The following is a 21,995-nucleotide window of genomic DNA, read 5'->3' on the forward strand; positions in this document are numbered from 1 at the left end:
TGCACACAGGAACACAAAAAATAAAAATTAAGTTATCCAATCCTTAACTGTATCTTCTGGTCTGAGGTGATGAGGTGCTTTCTTTGGTGTGGTTTTTTTTCTTTGTGGTATTTGGGGTTTTTTTGTTGTGCACCCCCCTTTTTTTTTGACTGTCGTATTTCCTTCAAATGTACGCCAATATATCGAGAATTATGCAACAGTGGGTGCTCATGATGTAACCATCATTTCTTGGTCATCTTCAGTGGTCCTCAAGGACACGTTATTAAGAGAGAGAAGCCTAAACGTTAAACACAATCACTGGATGTAATGAAAAACTACCAGCGACGTTTTGTTCAATTAGGTTTTCAGAACCATGAATCTTGTGGGTGAAAATTTAATCCTTATGATACACTAGAGAAGTTTTAAAAAGTGAGCAATGCCGACAGAGAAGCCAGACTTTTGAAATATTGTTTATCTTAGTTGGGAGGGAGAATTACTAGACTTGATTTCATTCCTTTTAAGAAGTTTTTAATATAATTTCCAGTACATTTTTTATGCTATATGGCTTCCTGTTTTGTCTAGAATCATGAATCTATGAAACTGTTCCAAATAATTCAGTGAAAAAGAGGTCAAACTTACTTTGAAAAGTTTCCTAGAAAAACTTTTCATAATGGAATTCTACGAATATGTATTAGCACCGAGATGTCAAAAAAAGAAAGGATTCCAATCTTAAAGACAGTACACAGAAAACAGAATGTTTTGGCAGCCTCCTGTATCAAAATGATACACTCATTTTTTTCCCCTATCTACCCCTCTTCCCCTTAGTATTTAAGCCTGTAGCGTCACTAGAGCTGAAATTCTCAGGTTTTCTTCACTAATAGTAACTGGTAAGGTTCCAGCCCTTGTAGTTGTGAACACCTGAAAAATTAAATCAATTCAGAAGTCTGAAGGTCAGAAATCTAAATTTATTACACTGTAAGAAATATAAATCTTTCCCACGCATTTTAAGTGGAAGAAACTGAAAACATGCAGTCATATTATTTAAAATAGTAACCAAAAGCAGATTTTTCTCTGGGTTTGTAACACACAGTTAAAATGGAAAATGCATTTGTAGCCCTTCCCTTTACATCAAAATCTGTTTCTGTACAGAGTAGGAGCTGAAATATACGTCTAGAAGCTTAAGAACAAGCTACGTCCACATAAATTATGTAGCAGTGGAATTTGTCAGTAGGTTGCCTTAAAATGAGTATCAACACAAACATGCCTGCTCCAGGAGAGTCTTATAGATGTCTAAAGGTCATCATCAGTTCCAGCAGTGCTGTGTGTTTTGCCAAAAACTTATGGAGAAGGAAGAGCCTTTAAACCTCACAATACTTACTTGAAAACCAAGAATACACATCTCAGACACCGCAGTCTTAGCTCTTCCTCTAAATAAGCACTTGACTGAATGAAACACGTAGGGAACATTTGTGTTTCAATAAAGACAAGTTAATTCTAAGCCTACATCATTTCAACACAACTACTCTAAATCCATTGTTTTGACAAGTCATATTTTAAATAAAGCTTTGGAAATGTTTGCTGAGATCAATCAACATTCAAAAATAAAAATACATTAAGAGGTCAGGATATAAAGGTAAAAAGCCTCATTGATCATCAGTGCAACTCAAAAACATTATTTCTATATGCTTTCAATTTGGTTAAAAACTTAACGCTAAACAGGAATCTCATCTTGCAATTCTTTAACATATGTTACTATCAATTACCATTTCCTATTGTAATCATATTGACTTCAAGGTCACACTAAGAATTTTTTTTTGGTGCATAATGCTCTGTAATTTCTTTGTTGGACTGAAATGGGGTAAGAATTAAGGTATCAGTTGCCGTACTTCACAGAGCTTAGCCTCTTTTTGAAAGGTTAGTCATATTTTTTCACTGTCTTAATTTCAAAAATGGAACATCAGCTCAGATGCCCAAATTATTCCCAACAAAAAATGAATTAATGAGAATCAGTAAACAAATACTCTTCCCAGCACACTCTCAATGAAAAGAATAAAAAAAGAAGTGAAAACAGAATTTTAACAAATGCATGATATATGTGTGTGTGGGTGTACACACAGACTGACAGCATGAGCTTCCTCATGGGGCACGTTTCCTTCCCATACTCACGTGTGCCTGTTTACTTTTTAAAAAGTGTTCTAAAAAATTCACATGACCCAAAAATCTCCTCGACCCCGATCTTTCATTATGTTTCCGTACTGAGAATTTCCAGGGGGAACTGCACCTCCCTTTGCTCTCAAGTCCCATGTTTGCAGTGAAGCTGGCAATAGCTACCTGTAACAAACGCTGTCAGTACAGGGACCGTGCACTCTTACAATGACAAAGACGTGCTGGAAGTGGGATCGAATGTTCTTTGGGCTGAATGGTTGTGCTCCAGGCTCCTGGAAAACTATTGTCACAATATCATTTCCAATATGTCGTTTTCTCAGAAGCTTTAAAAAAAAAAAAAAAGATGCACAGGTTAAAACGCGGTCTTTCTGCAATTTTTAATGACTTATTTCTCATTATTGTAAACTGCTATTACTTAAAGTTTCTTATTCCAAATGATACTTTAAGCTGAAAACTCAAACAGTTTAGGATTTATATAATAAGTACTAGATTGTTAATTATTCATCTAATAAATTTCAGGCATAGGCATTTTAATTTTTGTAATGATTTCATTTCTACATATAACACACAGGAAGATCTTGCTAGGGAATATTCTAAGCTAAACAAAGAGGAAAAACAACAACAAGACCTGCTAGTATCAGAGTAATCAGTGCTAATGGAAGCTGGAAAATATTCCCCAAGTCACACATTTTTACAAGTCAGAAGTAGGTTCTATTTAAAGTTGAAAATATTTGTCATAGTCCTTAAGAAACCCTATAATAATTATCCAATAGGCTTCTTTAGTAAATCCAAGACTATAGTCAGAGAAAGGTAAACTATAAAGGAATATAACACCTAGTCTAATAAAGCAATCTAAAAGGAATGCTGTGTTATCTTTTATTGGTAAAGGAAATTTCTCTCTTATCTACAGAAACACAAAATAACATTGTTTCTAGAGTAAAACGCATACACATCATACACAATAAGATGGGCCAGTATTTAACAAGATCAGGTACTTCAGAGTGACAAAGCAGGGCAGCCTACATAGCTCCTCAGTATAATAAAAAAAAAAGAAAACAAAAAAAGTATTTTGTCTCTCATCTTCTTGTGGAGCGTGCTGTGAAGTGTGTTGGACCACCCGCTCGTCACCTCTGATGCTGAGCGTATTCCAACCCGCTGAATGCAATCCTTAAAGGGCAACAGACTTTGCCGCAGAACGGTGACAAGCATGTCACGTACACTACCGTCCTTCTGATATAAGATACAAACTCTTACTTGTGTAACACAGATGTGCTGCTGTGCTTACTGTCTAATGTTTACATTAAATAGATACCAATCCTATGGAGGAAAATTTACCTACGATGTACATACAACGATCTGCTTTGCTCATCTTCCTGACACAGAGATGGCCAGTTTACTTCTGATACTTTAAGTGCTTTCTTTGCAAGTAAGAAATGAAAGCTCTCATAAATATTCAACAGTTCAGTTATGTTTGAGATGGAGGAAAACGTAGTTCTAAATAGGCACGGTCCATCTTACCTGCTGCTTGTTGTTTGGAGTATATGGCAACATAGTAGAAACATGGAACATGATTTCATAATCCTTGTATGTTGTGTACAGTGAGTGAGTACCCGTTGAATCAGCTTCAGTTATAGAAAAAAGAGAAAATAAAACCATTACTTTTAAAAAAGTTTATTAAAAATAAAGTTTCACTGTTATCAAAGAAAATCATCAGGCATGACAAGAATTTCTACTCATCCTTGATCCTAGCTGAAATGTCAGCAAGTAAAAACTTACCCAGTTTATTCACCTGCCAAAGCAAATGACACATACAGATGACACGTATAATTCTGCATACTTTTCCCAATGAAGAGCTTGTTAGGAATAGGGAATTTATACCAGAAAACCCTGGAGAAAGCCTATTTAAGCATGAGAAGTGATAAAGTATGAAATAATTTCCAGACACTATCTCAGGTTAATCGGAATGAAACTGAATGGTAAGGAATGTGAACGGGCTTCAGAAAGGAAGGTAGACGGATACTGTGAATGAACACCACGATCTCATGCATAATTAAATATCAGTGGACATAAAACCCACAGTACATGAATAACAGAATGGGTTCTTTTAAACATAAATATCAGGACTATGAAGTAACTCTAATGAAGTCAGATAAAACCTTCACTAAAACAGGTGCTTTATGGACAGGAGCAGTCAAAAACCCAAACAGGATGCTAGCATGCTTACAGCTGATGATAGGAAAAGCCCACAACAATGACATTATGATGCTGGAATATTAATCAAAGGTACTCTCACCTGTTTTGGGGTCTGGTCACCCTATTTTAAAAGTTATAGAAGAAAGAGAAGGGATCCAGAAACAGGCCACAAAAATAATTATACGTGGATGGAGAGACTTCCATGTGGAGAGAAAATGATAAAAACTAGGATTATGAAGTTTAGAAAGAAAAAAAGAAGAGGGGATATTATTAAAGTTCATAAAGTGTTGGTTGAAGACAACACTTGATTACACACAAATTGGGAACTGCTATTTTTACTTTTTCTTTCTCTCAGAAAAAAAAGAGAACTTGAAAAATGTTCCATTAATTTAAGTAGTAACACATTTAAAGCTGAAATAGTGAATATATTCTATTAAATACAGCTGGCGTCCAAACTGCAGAAAGCCTCTTTTCAAACAAAATTTCAAAAATATCTAGATTTATATATGGAAAAAAAGCATCCTGGTTATTTGAAGTTATATAAACATGCTACTATATTATATAATCTCAGCTATTAATGGCAATGCTTTTTAAAAAGCTGTTAAATACTACATCTTGGCATTTTTTAATAGCAGAGAGATTATGTTATTAAGGAGACAATAGCTCTGAGGTTTCTGAGGCATTTACAACAACATAAATAGACAGTTTCTTCACCCATATTTTGGGTATAAGCTTTGACAAGAAATCTTCATTTTCTGTAAAATTTGGAATAATAAAATAGAAGCACCTGTGCTGTAAATGAAAAACCACAATATCACCCATAAAGTGAAATGGAAAGATTTCTACATTATAGTGGCATAGAGATTTTGCATTTCCAAATTATCTGCATAGAATAAAATGGGAATAATAATTCTAAAAAATTTCCCAGAATCTTATTAAAAAAAAAAAATCTTAGTTAATGTTTCAAGGAGCCTCTTTTCTAGCACTCACATTGCCATTACAAAAAGCTAGCTAACTAATATTTTCTCTTGCAACAGCTCAAAGGGAATCAATTCACCTCGCACTCACTCAGTTCACAGCAGCCTCTGTCCTCTGCCCCATCACTGCACTGCGTGCTGGAGGAGGCAGATGCACCTGAAAGTCACCTAAACATCGACAGAACCCCTTACTGGCTTTTTTTTTTGTCTGACTAAACGTGCTGGTTTGTACATCATCTTTCATAAATACAGCATACAAAAATATTAAAGAGAACTGGAAAGGGTGAGCAGGTGCAAAAAGAGAAGGAAAGAAGACAGGGGAAGGAAGGCCCCAAGAGAGCAAGGGACGCAAAAGGGTTTGGAGGAAGAGGAAACCAATAAAACAACTCTGAGAAACAATATGCCAGAAAAACACTCGTGCATTTAAGCCAAATTTTCAATTTTTGTGAAGGCTTTTTTTTTTGTCTGACTAAACGTGCTGGTTTGTACATCATCTTTCATAAATACAGCATACAAAAATATTAAAGAGAACTGGAAAGGGTGAGCAGGTGCAAAAAGAGAAGGAAAGAAGACAGGGGAAGGAAGGCCCCAAGAGAGCAAGGGACGCAAAAGGGTTTGGAGGAAGAGGAAACCAATAAAACAACTCTGAGAAATAATATGCCAGAAAAACACTTGCATTTAAGCCAAATTTTCAATTTTTGTGAAATGTCCTTCATTTCAGGCACAAAAGGTTCTTTCTCAGAACAACCCTGGTTCTGCAGACTAAGTAATAAGGCTACCTTCCAAACAGTGCACTGAATGATTCCAGTTATTTCCATGTACTTCACAGCTTAAGCCCCTGCTACACAAACCCAGCTACAAACAGAAGTCCGTATCAGCTACAGACTGTGCATCTTTTTCACCACTCAGATTTCTTCTCTCACAAGTTCAGAATACTTTTCCTTAAGTACAACGTAGTAATTACAGGTGTTTGCTTTAAATCAAATAACTGGCATTGCGGTAAAATGCAAGATGGTGCTCTGCAATAGTTATCTGTCGTTTCAAGGTCAGAACTGTACACCAGCACCGCAACCTACTTTGATTTCTTTGTATTTAACGGAGGCCTGAGGGATCTACAAATTCATTCATTTTTACACTGAAGACATCCCCTCCTGCCATCACTTTATGGCATACCTATTGATGCTGCCTTCTCAGTCTTGTCCTATTACGGGATTTCATTACTTAGCTGAGGACTTAGCCGAGCTTTTCCTCCTAACAATATTCACCTTAAAAAATCCAGTTTCTTCTTCTGTCCTTCCAGTGTTTCCCAGCCATGTTCACACAGACTTTCTTTACAGACTTCCAGTTCAGTGTTATTTTCGATCAGTGCTCAAAACTGTGACAGATACCACCAGCAAAACACTGATAAATTCACCTAACTGAAGTCACAGGACTTTGTCAGCCAGCTTCTACAGCAGCTTTTAAAACCTCTGCACTCTGTACAAAACCCAGCAGAAAATCTTGCTCAGCGTTTCAAAGGAAAACATGTTGCAAACAAGAAATAAACAGTACTGATGAGGCCGGAGAAGGAACAGCCATTGCTACAAACTGCAGCGGTGCTCACAACCAAAGGGACAAGAACAAGTTTCAGACCTTGCTGTTGTTCCCATCTACCTTTGGTATTAAGAGGCCATGCCTTATTTTCAGTTTCTCCTAGTCATCAGCCCAAATTCAGCACCTGTCAAATCTGTTCTCCTTTCTATTACACACAAGGGCTACACCAAGCACTCAAGTCAAAGTTCTGTAATATCCAAGTCATTTTCAGACATTACTTCTGAGGGTAATGAATCCTTTATTTTGTAACACAAAAAAGTATGTGTAATGCAAACACAGAGAAATACAGATGGGCTTCCACCCATCCTCTTTTCTGCTTTTTAAGCAATCGAGGAACCCTTGATCTTCTGTGGCTATTAGTCTCCCATGAGAATGTCTCAGACCCAACAGTAAGTCTATTCTACTTCCATGTGATTGAAAAGATGTTAAATAGTACAAGTTAAGAAGGTAATCTATCTGTATTATTCCATTAGAAATGTTGAGGTTCACTGACAACCCCTCAATGAAAGGTCAATTTGAAGTCCATTCATTCCCTAGATTTTCAGTCTATTTAGTATTTTCTGAGCTTTTTTATATTCTTCGAGAAGAATATAAAAAAACAAACAGCAATGCAGTATAAATGTCTAACACAGAAACATACCATTATCAGCTAATCTCATAAAATTCTAATTTCTAAACTACCACAACTCATATTAATCCATCTCCTTCATTTCCTGCACCAACCATGCTACCACTCTGCTGGACACACATGCCAGGTTACCAGACCTACCGTTACCCATCTGATCCCATTTACCAATTTAAAGTATTGAGAACTAAGACCAAGTAAGGTGGAAGGAAATAAAAGTATGCATTACCATGAGAAAATAAACTAAAATGACTGAAGTTATAATTTGAAAGATTACTGTGATGTTTATTACTTTAAAGTGATGCCCATAAACTTCCTAGCAACTGTGGGAGAGATGACACTTTCAAGCTCATTTTCCTATCCAAAGTCTGCAGGCTGCCAGGAGATTGACTGCTTCCCCTCTGGTAATTCTAGCAATATACAAACAAAACGTTAAAAGTAGAGTGCTTTTCCGCAGTGGCACTGGCAGAGATCCAAAGCTAAAGCCCTTGAAGGATTCAATATATTTAAATAGGCTTTCAGTTAACAGTATGTATGAGATTCCTCCTCCTAAAAATTAGCTCTGTTAATGGATACCTATCAATTAGGCCATATTGACCACCATGAGTGGTCCACCCTGGCCTCCAACCGGGAGATTTGGAGACATACATACATAACACTGCTGTCTTCTTTGAGAGCACGCGTAGAATCAGTCTCGAGGAGAAAAGACAGCGCAGAAAGAACCGTGCCTTGACTATACCACCAAGGAGACCTTCTGCTGTGCTCTTTGCAACCGGACTTGCCTGTCCCGCATTGGCCTTTTCAGCCATCAGTGCACTTGCAGTGAGCGTGGGTAAAGCCCTTCCCAAATCTTCGTCCGTGAAGCCAAGCCATGATGATGACCAATTAGGCCACTAATTCTAAAATTTTCGAAGAACAACAACTGTACGGAAACTGCCTTTTTGAGAGCAACTTCACTTTTCTAAATCTGCAAAACTTTAAAGTATCTTGTGAAAGTTTCCAGAGTATAAACACAAATCAGCTTCCCTCCATGCTGAGAAAAATCTTTCATCATGTCTTACATCATGCATCTGCTTTTCACAGGTTACAAAGTATTGTCAAAGGTATAGGAACTAGCTAGTAGCCTACACAGCTCTGACCTTTCTTGCAAGTTAATGAACACACATTTGTTTTTAAAAGCACCTTTGCAATCAACTGTGCTAACATTAAACAGAATTTTTATGCAGTAAAACTTCCTGCATAACGAAACCGCAAGAGCTGTTTCACGTCAGTGATCTCTAGCAACAGAAGATCACAAAGCTGGGGAAGGATGAAGCTCACTTCCTAGCTGTAACCTAAATGTTTCTACAAAACCCTATAAACCCACATCATGGTATAAACCACAGCCTCCTGCTTTGCAGGCCTTTCTGTGTTAGGGACAAGGCAGGAAAGGCTGACTGATTGCTTAGGGAAGCTATTGTAGATGTATTGCCTGTCTGTATTCTGCTGTTCACGTATTCCCCATACCTGAGATGCAGCTCTTGAGACCATCTCTCAGTTATTTTGCAGACCACAAAGTGGCTTTTTTCTTTTTTCCTTCTATTTCCTATAGAGAAGATGCAATGAGGCTTTCCAGATATAGTTATACAGCTTAGAGTTGTGCCCCAAAGCACCAACTTCTCTGCCACCACTTCCAATCTGTGCTTTGCATACTAGCAGAAAAGAAAACACAGCGCCGGGTCAGCCACAAAAGTTTGCTGCCACTGTTCACATTTGCTGCTGTCTAAACCTGCTCATTAAGAACTCATGTATGCTGTATAGTCCTGTTTCCTCAGTGAGTCTGCAGACAACGTAACCCTAAAGATTTCAGACAACTTACGAGTTCCTATACCAGTTCTAGCTGATTAGGTCCCATGAACGGGAGCTTCTAAACCTCGACTGAAAGAAAATGTAGGAAATCCTTCATGAAAACAGCAGTTTCCACTCTGCTGTGTGGATAGAGCACCCCTCTTCCTCTCTGATCACAGTGAAACATTCATGTAAAGCCTTTTTGTATTTTTAGATACAGAATGGAGCTGTTAGGTCTACTGGGAAACATGAAAGACATGTCAGCTCTCAACATGAAGTAGAAAACCTTCATTACAAGAAGACAACTCTTAAAACCAGAGAAGATTCAGTCAACTAAAAGTCTACATATGTGCCCTCTTAACAGGTGCTAGATTGTAGTACATAAAATCAAAACCTGACAAAATTCTTTCCTCGAGGCAGCAGCAAGAAGAACAAACTCAAACATTAATGGAAAATTCTGCTGTTTAGAAAAAATTTCACACAAGTACTTAAGACAAAGTTACAGCTTTCATGGGTATATCTGAGCAGATGAATCATATAGCATTTACATGTACTAGAAACCAGTGTGTGCAGACTGACACCAAAAAAAGCAGGTTTTTTACAGATGTCTTAACTAAACCAGAAGAAAGGGAAGGGAGGATTTTACTTTAACTACTGAAAGTAACAAGAGGGTCACAATACAAAACCAGGAGCTACGAAATAATAAATACTCTCTCTGTTTCTAAATACACTTGATTTTTGATCTAGCTTATTTTTGTAACTGATAAAATAACACTTCAGAGCTGCAGAAAAGGAAAACACAGTCTGAGAATTACTGCGTGTTTCCAGTAAAGGCAAGAAAACATTACAGCAAGGAAATCTCATCTTGGAATTGCATGTATAATCCTGGCTACTAAAATTAAAGAGACTGAATTCAGACCTGGATGACTGCAGAGGAAAGTTACCAGGTAATATGCATGCAGGTGTTGGGGGTGGGGTAAAGCAGAGAAATCCCATTCCAGTAAGAAACCTGTCTTATTAAGGATAACATCACAAAAGCATAGAGACACAACTGCAATGAGTAAGTGCACTCAAGGGAGTAAAAACAACAGAGGAAATGTAAGTACTGCAACTAAAAGCAGGTTCAGTGGTAAATGTGTGCGAAATAGGTATTAATTTAGGTTAAAAACCACACAAAGTTTTGTAACCCTCTGAGGAGTGTTGATTAGACTGAGCAAGAACAGCCTGAGGAGAGAGCAACACGATCCCTGTAAGAATTAAGGACACAAGGTAGAATGATAGAGCACTACAGCACAGCAAGTTACTGTATTTGTGATACAGACCCATGATGAAGGCACAGTTTTTACTGCACTGAAGTTGAATGTTTTTCAGCTTTCATGAATCAATTCCTTATTTAATTTCCCTTGCTGCAGTGAGCAAAATAGCAAAGATTTCTGTAGGAACTGTTTAGTTCCAATACTCAAAGAAAAGGACGATAAGGCAAAATTTCCCTCAGTGTTTTAAAAAAGATTTACAAATTCAATATAGCATGCACTAGCTGATAAACAGGTATTTCACAAGCTTGATCCCAAGAGTAGGGAGGTTTTTTTACAGATACTGTCACCCAAGATCAAATTTCCACTGCATTTTACAGTTAAAGCCAGTAACATAGCTGACAAATCTAGTTTAATTTTTAAAACTCAAACAAACATCAGAGGAAGGAAAACATTTGACAGCAGGAGTAAGACAGAACTGCCCAAGGAAAACTACATGCAATGGACAGAGCAGAAAAGCAACAGATCAACTTGTTAAGGTAGAGAGTTACACGGATGGGTTCTCAAAACTATTTTGGTGACAGTCTATTAGCATATCATTAAAAAACCTATGACGTACCAACTGCATTATTCTGTAGACAGTACACTGATGACGGATTTGCAATGTCAGTAATGGTTCCATAGTTACTGGTGTCTTGTTGCAGCTTTAGGGATAATTTCATACCAAATTAGTACAAAAATCCAGTAATTAGAGCTAAAAGACCATATGGGTATGGATCCAACAACACACTTGCTCTGCTTTCACATCTAATTTAGGCAACTGTCTTCCTAAAGCAAAGAGGTTATTTTTAAGAACTCTCTATAAAAAGTCAATTAGCAATCATATGATGTACTTTGTTCACTTAAGGGGGGAAAAAAAAAAAAAATCGGAAAGTCTTACTCTTTGTATCCAGCTGAGCACGATACTTTTCAAATCCCTTGAGTCGAACTCGTTCTCCCAAGAGCTGAAGAAACTCTTCGAAGGCTGGACCTGCTGATTCATTATTATACATCTCCTCTTCTGTGCTTTGCCCGGCTTTGCAGTACATGATACCCACCTTAAGCTGGTAACTTAACTGCAAAGAGAGAAAGATTAAAATTTTAAATGCATACCAAGTGATGCAGCAACTTATTTACTGAACTCACTTCACGTTTCTTAATACATAGTTCACAAAGAAAAAATACCTAATTATCAGTCTAATTTCAAATGTTAGTCTAGATCCAAATACTGTTATTGTTTTCCACAGTAATTGTCTTGAGGGCATATTTCATCTAAAGATGTCAAAACGCTTTCTAAAGTGAAACAAACATTAATGTCCCTTATTTTCAGGAGGACAACACTGCAGCTTGCGAACAGGAAACACGGAAAGCTCCAGCTGGCTAGCGCAAGGAACTTGACTCTCATTCTTAGGCTGGTACCATGGTTACTATCCCATGCTAAACCTTCCAGGCAGAAGGGTGGGGCATGGCATGTGCTCATTTCTGTGACAAAATCACCCTTCCCTTACTTCGAAGAGAAGAGACAAATATCCACCTATTATTGCATTCACCTCTTAGCAATGTTGAAAGAGTCTGTGGCATTAAGTTGGTCTTTGCTGACTTAAAAATGCAGTAATGAAGAAAACAGCTAAATTGAGAAATGCTGGTAATACTTTAAAGATACTATTTACTAGTGTAACCTTCAAATACGTGTTTTTCAGTTCCATTTTTCCTATAATTTGGTGTTTCATGTTTCTAATACAACAATAAATGAAGATGTGAATAAAGTAATTTTTTACCCAACCACAACTGTGATTCTTCAAAGCAAACGGTTCCCACCAATTTCAAACTGATGCACACACAAGAAGGACCACAACTGTGCCCTTTATGTCTGGCCTACAGAAGCAGAAGTTACAGGAGGGCAGAAAGGAGCACCCACAGTCATCTATTGCCACCTCCAAAATCAATTTCACAGGCTTTCACCTTCACAGAGTGCGAAGGAGAGCCTTGGAGTTTACCCATGTAATTAATCTAGTAAAAGTGCTTACTTATTGCAGGGTAAATAATCTTTCCTCCCCCCCACAAATTTCTGCGGAGGCTCTATTTTAAATAAATGCCAAGCAGATCTGCCATAGCAAAATCACAAGAAAGTCTATTGAAACTGGCATGAGATTTACAGGTCTGGGCTACAGGTTAGTAAGAAGTGAAAACAGTTTTTTGCAAGGGCACTGGAAGCAAAGTCATCTGAACATATTGTGATTTGGTCTTAAAGCTTCTATCACAGGTCATGAGACAAAACGGTTTGGAACTTGCAGGGATGATGTGGACACGCATAATTAAAATTCAATACTTTTATTATATTTACAGTGTGATAATTTAAAAGCCCTCAGAAGTGGTTCTACTGTGTCTCTAAATAAAGTAAATTTTAAATTAAAAAAACCTTTGCAAACAGCAATTTTACTGTATTCTTCTTTTACTAGCAAGGATGAACGGTGACAGGATGAACGGGATAAAGTATTAGCGATAGGAAAATAAAGAGGGGAAAAAAGAAGGGTAAGATCAACACGGCTCGTTTACTCCCACTGAAGAAGTTAAGCAGTATGCAATGAGTCACACTTCTAGGCTGTTTCTTTTTTCTCCTCCAGAACGTCCTTTATTTTGTCATCTGACACAATGACTACCTAACTTGCATCTTCTAAATATGTCCAAATTTCTGGTGATAAAAATGTAAGCACAGCATACAATCATAGAATGGTCTGGAATGGGAGGGATATTAAAGACCATCTAGGTCCAACCTTCTTCACATGGGCAGGGACACCCTTCACTAGACCAGGTTGCTCAAAGCCCCTCCCAACCTGACCTTGAACACTCCCAGGGATGGGGCACCCACAGCTTCTCTGGGCAGCCTCTTCCAGTGCGTCATCACCCTCACAGTGAAGAATTTCTTCCTTACATCTAATCTAAATCTACCCTCTTGCAGGTTAAAACCATTACCCCGTGTCCTATGACTACAGTCCCTGATAAAGGGTCCCTCCCCATCCTTCCTCTAGGCCTTCTTTAGGTACTGGAAGGTCTCCCCAGATCTGTTCTTCTCCAGGCTGAACAACCCCAACTTTCTTAGCCTGTCCTCATCTCAATTATTTCTTATGAAAGACATATTCACAGGCTAAATTCCAAAATTGCAACTGAAAGGAAGAAAAAAAAAAATCAATTTTGTGCCTTGACATAATGTTTATTCCCTTTTCTCTCATTGTTAATTATTTGAAATGACTTCTGTGTAACTATAAAGGAAATAGGATCTTTCAGCACTATAGACCCAACCAAAAACATTCACCTTTAAGAATGAAGACCGCATATTTTGGGCACTGAAGTATTAAGACTTGAAGCAAAGATATTTAATGGTAAAACAAATACCAAGCACATGCAAAGTAATGTCACAAGATGTTATTATGAATATTTTTTTGGTAAGACATTCTGTACGATGACTGTTAATGATTAAGATTTAGAATCATGAGAACTGGATGAGGTTTGCAGGTACACTTCTATGATCTCTACTGAGCTAACAAACTACATAATCCACTCACTTCAAGCTTATTGCCTCACAGCAGCCAAACTTGGTGCCTTCACCAACAGTGCTATGTCCTTTCACGGAGAACCTGGACCAACTACTGCTAACATGAGGGAAGGTAGGGGAGAGGAAGGTCCTATCTTGGACCATTCAGGCAACGTTTACTGCTCCGATATGCTATCTGTCCATGTCCACTCCCAGGGAAATACGATGGATGGAAGTGTTTCATGGGACCACAATGCCTTAATTAGTTGCACTGTGTATTACAACAGTTTCTAGTAATTTTACTTAAACAAGTTAGGACAAAGAAAACCATTCTCACCAAGCACACCTACACTATTTAAGCTTCTATTTTGGTTGAAGAAAGTATTTTCAAGGGCATAACATAAACGCGATCCACAGCATCCACAAGCAATGAAACTACTGTCCTTTATAGCTTTGAAAATGTCAGCCTAAGAAACTAAACAAGGACTATGTGAAAAGCAGGATATGCCTTCTAGCTGCGTTCTTCGATTTGCCGAACTTAAAAGTCTCATAAGGGCAACTTAAGCTGGTATTTCTGAAAGAAGAAAAGTGGGTCTGTGGCAAGAAAGCCATGCAGTCCCCAACACTACACCTCCTTCTGATAAATCTAGGGTCCTTAGACGTGTATTAACTCCAAGTAAAAGCCAAAAAAAAGAATCAAAGGATGAATTCTCCTGTGGTAAAACTCTTAAAGTAACAGCTTCATTTTAATAATCTAGAAGTATTTACATATTTATAAAGGTGGGAGAAGTGCATTTCATATATTTGTATAGAGCAGCCAAGAAAGACAGCAGAAAGCATATCACGGATTTAACCAGTCAGCAAGTTTACATTATAAATACGGGATTATATGAAAAATCTACTGACATTTTGCAGTATTTCAGTGAATGAGGATTTGCCATAAAGATAAACTTCTACTGGAATAAATCAGTAACTGCTCTGATATGCTAATTTTTAAATGATATTTGGAAGCAAACCTGAAGTAAGTTACTATGAACTCTGCATTCAAGGCAAAGATTAGTAGACGGTAATTAGCCAGAAAGCTAGTGCAGCCCTATGGAACAACTGGACAGGTTTTTAACAGAACTATTCAAATGACTGCATTTTAATAAAGCCGACTGAAGAACAGCTAGGTGACAAGCAATGTGTGCCACATGTACAGAACAGCAGATGTTACCATGACTATAGCAATCTAAGGAGAAGTAAGGAACGTGCAACTTGACATACAACACCAGTACAAAATTTGGGAAGAAGAATATTCCCATACTCCCATATGCAGATACTGAAAGAGTAGAAGAGACGGAGCTCAGCCATAAAAGTGCTATGAAAGTCAGAGAAAATATGTTGCAGTGAAAGGCTTGAAAAGTGCAATCTGTTTAGTTTATCATAAACAAGACCAACAGATGATTTAATCACTGCATACAAAAACCTTTGCTGGAAAAAATCTCACACCAAAATGACTCTGAAGATGTAGCAGAGAAAGTTATCATGAGTCTGGAAGCTGAAAGCAGATAAATTCAAATAAAGAACTGCAAATCCTTAAATATGAAAGCAACCAACTGCCTTAAAACCTGACTCAAATATATAAAAAACATAGCTTATCTTAATCAAAACTGGTGCATGGGAATTGGGCTCAGTGAAGGGATTACTGGGTGAAATTTAATGGCCAAGTCAGGATAGCGTCACTTTATAGTCTTAACTCTAAAGTTTACAAACCATCTGATTCACTCTATCAAAGGGGCACCTGTTTGTGCTGTAATGAAACAGTGTGACACTCAGCAAGAAGTAGTGATAAACGTTCTGTGTACCTAATTAGCAGAGCAGCTGTTACCCAAATTTTTCTGTTAGCTTGGAATCAATTAAAAAATGCAGCTTCTACTTAATACAGAGTGTGCTTATCTTTTTCTGTTAGAAGTGTCAAACTGTTTCATTACCACAAAAACAGAAAATACTTTGATGTACATAATATAATTTTAACTATCACTTGTCCTTAATGATTTTCAGAAGTTTAAGTAGTAACAGAAAACCATACCATACACCATATTGTGGGAGCTTAATGACATATATGATATGAAATAAGGACAATTTTATCTCACACTTCTTTAGATATAACTGATTTCTGAAGATAATTATGCTAAATTGCTTTCAAATTAGGTATTTACTAGGAATAAATTGGGAATTTCTTTTTTAAAATAGAACTTTCTGTTAGGCATTTTTTCTTTGTGAAAATTAATATGTGCATATTAGCAATCACTGTTCTAATCACCTAAGGAAAAGACTCAGGCCTCCAACTTACCAGGATCTCACCGTATGAAAGAGAATAGTTATACTGAGCAACACAAGCATTTCAACAATCCGCCCCTTTTTTTAGCAGGCTGTATGGTAAACCCATCTCCCCATAACCTTATGTGTTCATAGGATCACCATGGTGTGTTCTCGGCAGGAGCCAAAAGCACATGCACGAGATACAGCTGATAAAGAGTATACTCGAATTTCCAAGAGACATTTAACAAAGCTTTTTCTTCAGAAACTCTTAACAACCCTAAATAGCCAGAGTACAGAGAAAGGAACTCACTTCAACACTCAACTGCCTAAAAGACAAAAAAGAGCTCTTTTTTGGGGGGCACAGATAGAAAGAGAGAAGAAAGCGATCAGTAGAGTAAGGCAGGGGCCTGATCTTGGATATAGACTATTCACCACACACTTTAGCAGTCTGATAGAGATGTATGGTAATGAAGTTTGCTAACAACGCTCTACAGCATTGGAGTTGAAGACTGGCTATGAGAGTTACCGAAGGAACTTACAATAGTGGAAAACTGGGCATAAGAATGCAGATGAACCTCATCGCAAGTAAAGCTTGAAGCAATCCATGGAGTACAAAGATACTCAACTTTGTATCTACAGCAACGAGCTCTGACTTACATCGCTAACAAACAAGATCTTAGGCATTCAGTGTCCAGTAGTAGCCATAAGCAAATAAAATATCAGTAATTATTAGAGAGAGGGAAGAGATAAGAAAGCACACTAAACCAAAATTTTCTCCCATTTTCCAAACTGCACTGTTTTAAAATAAATGTGGGAGAGAAAGAGTGGAACTGGAAAAACTCCAGAGAGGCAAAAGCATGATCAGAAGCGCAGAACAACTTCTACATGGGAAATGACTAACTAAACTAGGACTTTACTACCTGGCAAAGCAGAGGGCTAGGATAGAGAGCCCTCTAAAAGCCTATAAGCTATCAGAAAGTATCACTCCACGCTCATCCTGTTCTCCCATTTTAGCAAGGCACTCACTGCTGGTTATGGTCAGCGTCAGTACTGGGCTGCACCCACCTTGGGTTGACCACACATCACCACTCCTGTGTTATTCTAGATGGTCTGTGACAGCCACAGCTACCCATTTCTCCATCCTCTTGTATCATGCTCTTAGTGAACTAGATGATGTTCTGAAAATTTGCTCAAGTTTGCTCTGGTAGGTATTTATCTGGAGATTCTCTTATTTGTTCATATTAATAACCAATCCACAAGGAAGCTGACAAAAATGGTTTAGAATAGCTATACTCTCTTCTTTGTGGGGCAGTTACCAATTAGACCTTTTTCAAATTTATGATGGCAATGTTCGACTGACAGCAAGAAGAAACAGTAACATAGATGTTAGTTCTGTGCAGGAAAGGCTGATCATGAGAAACAAAAAAGACTCAGAGAAAGAGACAGCCTCAGTATTGTCTCTGTACTTCAGAACTGTTAAGTGCCACTGCCAAAGTTTTTAATCATGGACTTTCATTGTGCTAACTCTAAGCTATATAGCTAATGAGCCCCAGTTCCATCTTTAAGAGACATGGGAACTATCACCTAATTGAAAACCACTTGTATGAAGAAGAGGCTTAGAATATTTTGCCATGTAGTTTGTTTCAGGTGAAGAACGGAAGGAAAAAACCCAAGAGATAGGATATGAGATAAGAGGATAAGAGATATGTGCAGCATGCTGTGCAATGGTTGGGTCAATACAATGTTACAACAGAACATTCAGAAACGTGGGAGAATTCTATTCTCATCATAATACTAGAACAAAACTCCCTCCTTCCCACAGTCTTTGAAAAACAATCACTTGGTCTCTTTCGAAGTAAATTTAAATTGATGATTCCCAAAACATTAATCTAAAACTTTAGACTACTCAAAGCAATTAACTTGACTTCACAAATACCAAATATTCTGCAAAACTTGAGGGAAAGGCATGCAACATAACTCTTCGTACAGATGACAAGCATTAGTTTAAATAAGGTATTTTAACAGACTGACTCTAATCATTTAAAGCTAAAAGGTAATTTTGCAGTTCATGGCAGTAATCTGACAGTTTAAGACAATCTGTCTCATTCTATAACTCTGCACTTACGCCTTGTTCATCCAGCTTCATAAGCTGTTCTGTGACTTTTGGAGTGTTGAAGGCCAGCCTGAGGCAATGAATATTCAGCTCAGGAACCACATATTCCAGCACTTCTTTTAGGGGAAGTCCCCGGGCTGTGCAATGCTTTGCAGTTGAAGGGATAGCATCTTCCAGCACAGAGCCTCTTAATGTCATAAGCTGAGTATACAAAACAAAAATAGCCGAATTACTGAACTATGCACTGAGAAAAGGTTGATTAGCAACAGAGGTGCAGGAAAACGTACTGTTTTCCCAATTCTCAAAATAGACTGACGACATTAAGTAACCTACGTTGTATGAAACAGAGCCTGGTACACAAAATGTCACTCACTGATAGTCAACAGTAGTCACAACATTTCAAATGATTCAATGGATTTCAGTTTTACAGGAAACTAATACTTGGGAAAGATTATTAGCAGTATTTCTAGCAGAGCATTTCAAAGTATAAAAGTACACTTCTCAGGTCTACACACTGTCACATGTAAAAGTGGAGGAAGTTATTTCCCTCCTCTTTGCTTGCTTCTAACAGAGGTCCTGCAAGTTTCTCAAGCTTTCACCAAAACAATCTTCACAGTTTCCTCCATGGTGGATGTTATGAAATAACTCACTCACTGATGCACCCAGTTGTATTCTGCGTAATATAAATATGTGGCATATTCCTGGATTTACGTATGCAGAGGACATAGAAATCTATTATTAATGCTGAAGAGCACACAAGCCCCACAGGTACTACCTCCTTTTGCCTGCTCACTTACAGCTGCTTTTACTGTCTCTCCCGAACTGCTTACCTCACTGGTTCTGAATATGATCCGGTAGTTGTACTGAGGTCCATTTTCTTTCATTTCCTCTGGCTTCTCTCTTCTTATACTCACAGCTACTGGACCCAGGTTCTCATCTGCCCCAAAATAGTTCCAGTGTTCTTGTAATTAAAAAAAAAATAATTAGAACACACGAATAAAGGCACACTTTATTTGTGTGTTCTACTTTGCACACTTCAACTCCATTTCCATGCTTAGCTGTTATGACTTCAGCAATACCAGGATTTCATTCTGGTGCTTCGGTTCTGCAATGGGCTCCGTTTACACGTGAAGGCTGAAATTCAACATTGCATCTCTGCTTAAACATGCCTAAACCAATATAGACTTCTTATACTAGCTCTTGTAGAGAAACCTGTTTCGTTCACATTGGGCTAAGTAAGTACAACCAATTTCCTCCCCTTAAAATAAAAGCAAGGAAGCCAAATGCACTAAAGTGAGAAACTCAACACTTAAAATAGGAGCAGCAAACAATCGTACTTAGCAAAGGATGTAACTTATTTTTTTATTGAAAAAGCAGAAAAAACAGTCAAACGAGTTACTGAATTACAAAAAGGGAGAAACTGAAGAAGCTGAAGAATTACTTAAAGACTTGCTCGTAGTAAAAAAACCGAAACAAAACAAAGCATAGTACCATATCAATTACAAAAAAGAGCAAGAAACAAAGTGACTAGCATAAATATTTAACAGTGAAGTGCTGAACAACCCTAAGAGTAAATCTGAAGTGCTAAGAGCTGAGTCTAAAATGAGCCTAATTGGGAAAGTGGCAGAGAGGAGAATACAGGGTTGGTGAAATTGCTCACTAACCAAACAGTAAACTACCTAAAGTTTTACATGAAAAAAATACTAGAAAAATACAATTACGAAAATTAGAGCTGAACAATTTAAGAGAACAATGCTGAGGGCTCCTCTAGTGAGCCTTCTGAGTGTTACAATCTATCCTGACTGATGACAGAGGTACATCATTACTACAAATACAGATACACATAAACAAAGTGGCACATATCTCAAGTGACAGCAACTGAATTTAAACATACAATACCTGAAAGGAAAATTTAAGAGAAACTGTCAAAAAATAGAAGTCAAGTATTGTACAGGAAAAATAAGTCCCATGTCATCACTCTCCATATGCTGCACATACGAATGAATTTATACACGCACAAAAATAGAAAGTTAGAGCTATCTGAAAATTCAGCAACTGAAGGAAGAAATGTGAAATGCAGCGGAATGAAAAAAAGATATAACTGCCCTGAAAGGAAACATAACCATACTGCCTAAACTACTATATACAGATCACTTGTTAATCTTAAAACAACCAGAACTTTAAATCAAGAATTTCAAGAGCAGTCTACTACGAGCTATTCTGCTATATATGAGCTATTCTCATTCTTTATTCTATTTCTTTTTAAAATTATACTTACTGGTTCTTGCTATACTTTCCTCTACCACACGAAATGCTTTAAGTAGATGCTCTCTCCTTATGAACTTACGTGTGCCCCAGAACTACACCTCGATCTCCACATAGCTGCCCGCCCTTTTAAGCCCTATTCTGTTCCCTAGTATCTAGTATAGGGTATTTTACTACCCTGTCCTCAGGGTTTTCATTTAAGATTTCAGAACATGCAAGACATAAAAGAAACATGCTCATAGCATTATAAAGCTTGTTTTCTACCAAATTCCTCCGCAAGTCATCAAAAGTAAATACTCTGCACAGAGATAACTAAGATTCCAAATTCTTTTAGTATCCTGTAAATATTGGTGTAAGTTTTGGGTGACTGAATTAGTCATGAGTGGGGAAATTACAAATCATTTAGACCATACAAATCAGTTAGACCATCCACATAAGCCTTATTAAATCTTTGTATTACTCCACTGCTATGAGCCCTGTAAACGCCACAGAAACCTTCTGCGGTTAAAAAACCCGAACTGCCTCATTAGCATCCTAGCTTTTCTTTTTACTCCATTAAGTAACTTGCTTTTTTAGGGTGTTTATAGCTCACCAAATAGTTTATGGCAGAGATGGTCAATGCAGAAGCAGCGTGAGATCAATATTCCAGCAACATGTTATGCATGTCATTGTTATTGCACTGTTACGCATGTCACTGTCATTTGCAGTTTCCAAAACCTGAGATAGCTTGCTTGTCCCCCCCAACTAAACTGCTTAGGGACTTAAAAAGATTGATGTACCTCTGCTCATACAATAGAAAATTTTAAAGAAAAAGATACATTCGTAACACATACTAGAAATGCCCCAAAATTACATTATTTTTCAGTACTGACAACTGCACAGATGATAAAATTTATATATCTTGTAATCAGACTGGACTGAAATTCAGGTAGAGAGTCTTCTCAGGAGAAATTATTGTACATCTTGAAAACATGTTTAGGAAGGCTGGTAAGAGGAACGTTTGAAGCTGCATGAAAATACACATACAATTCTGCATCATTTGATTAAGCTCTTTATCTAGCTTTTACTTATCTGGAAAAATGGACAAAGAATTGTGGGATTTTACACTTCTCTGCTAGTAGGAAACGTC

The 21,995-nt window shown here is 37.5% G+C and overlaps 1 protein-coding gene across 2 annotated transcripts in view; it reads right to left on the reverse strand.

The window, feature by feature from the left end:
* Positions 1-21,995, reverse strand: part of SIPA1L1 (signal-induced proliferation-associated 1 like 1) — a 78,707-nt gene that overhangs the window by 46,750 nt on the left and 9,962 nt on the right. For both annotated transcript variants that reach the window (XM_010140547.1, XM_010140546.1), the window contains exons 2-6: positions 19,432-19,562; positions 18,614-18,802; positions 11,554-11,728; positions 3,664-3,767; positions 2,311-2,468 (exon numbers count right to left, since the gene is read on the reverse strand). In XM_010140547.1, coding sequence (XP_010138849.1) covers positions 2,311-2,468; positions 3,664-3,767; positions 11,554-11,728; positions 18,614-18,802; positions 19,432-19,562 — 757 coding nt within the window. The remainder of the gene's footprint in view (positions 1-2,310; positions 2,469-3,663; positions 3,768-11,553; positions 11,729-18,613; positions 18,803-19,431; positions 19,563-21,995) is intronic.

Source organism: Buceros rhinoceros, unplaced genomic scaffold, assembly GCF_000710305.1.
Source record: "Buceros rhinoceros silvestris isolate BGI_N320 unplaced genomic scaffold, ASM71030v1 scaffold2487, whole genome shotgun sequence".
NCBI lineage: Eukaryota > Metazoa > Chordata > Aves > Bucerotiformes > Bucerotidae > Buceros > Buceros rhinoceros.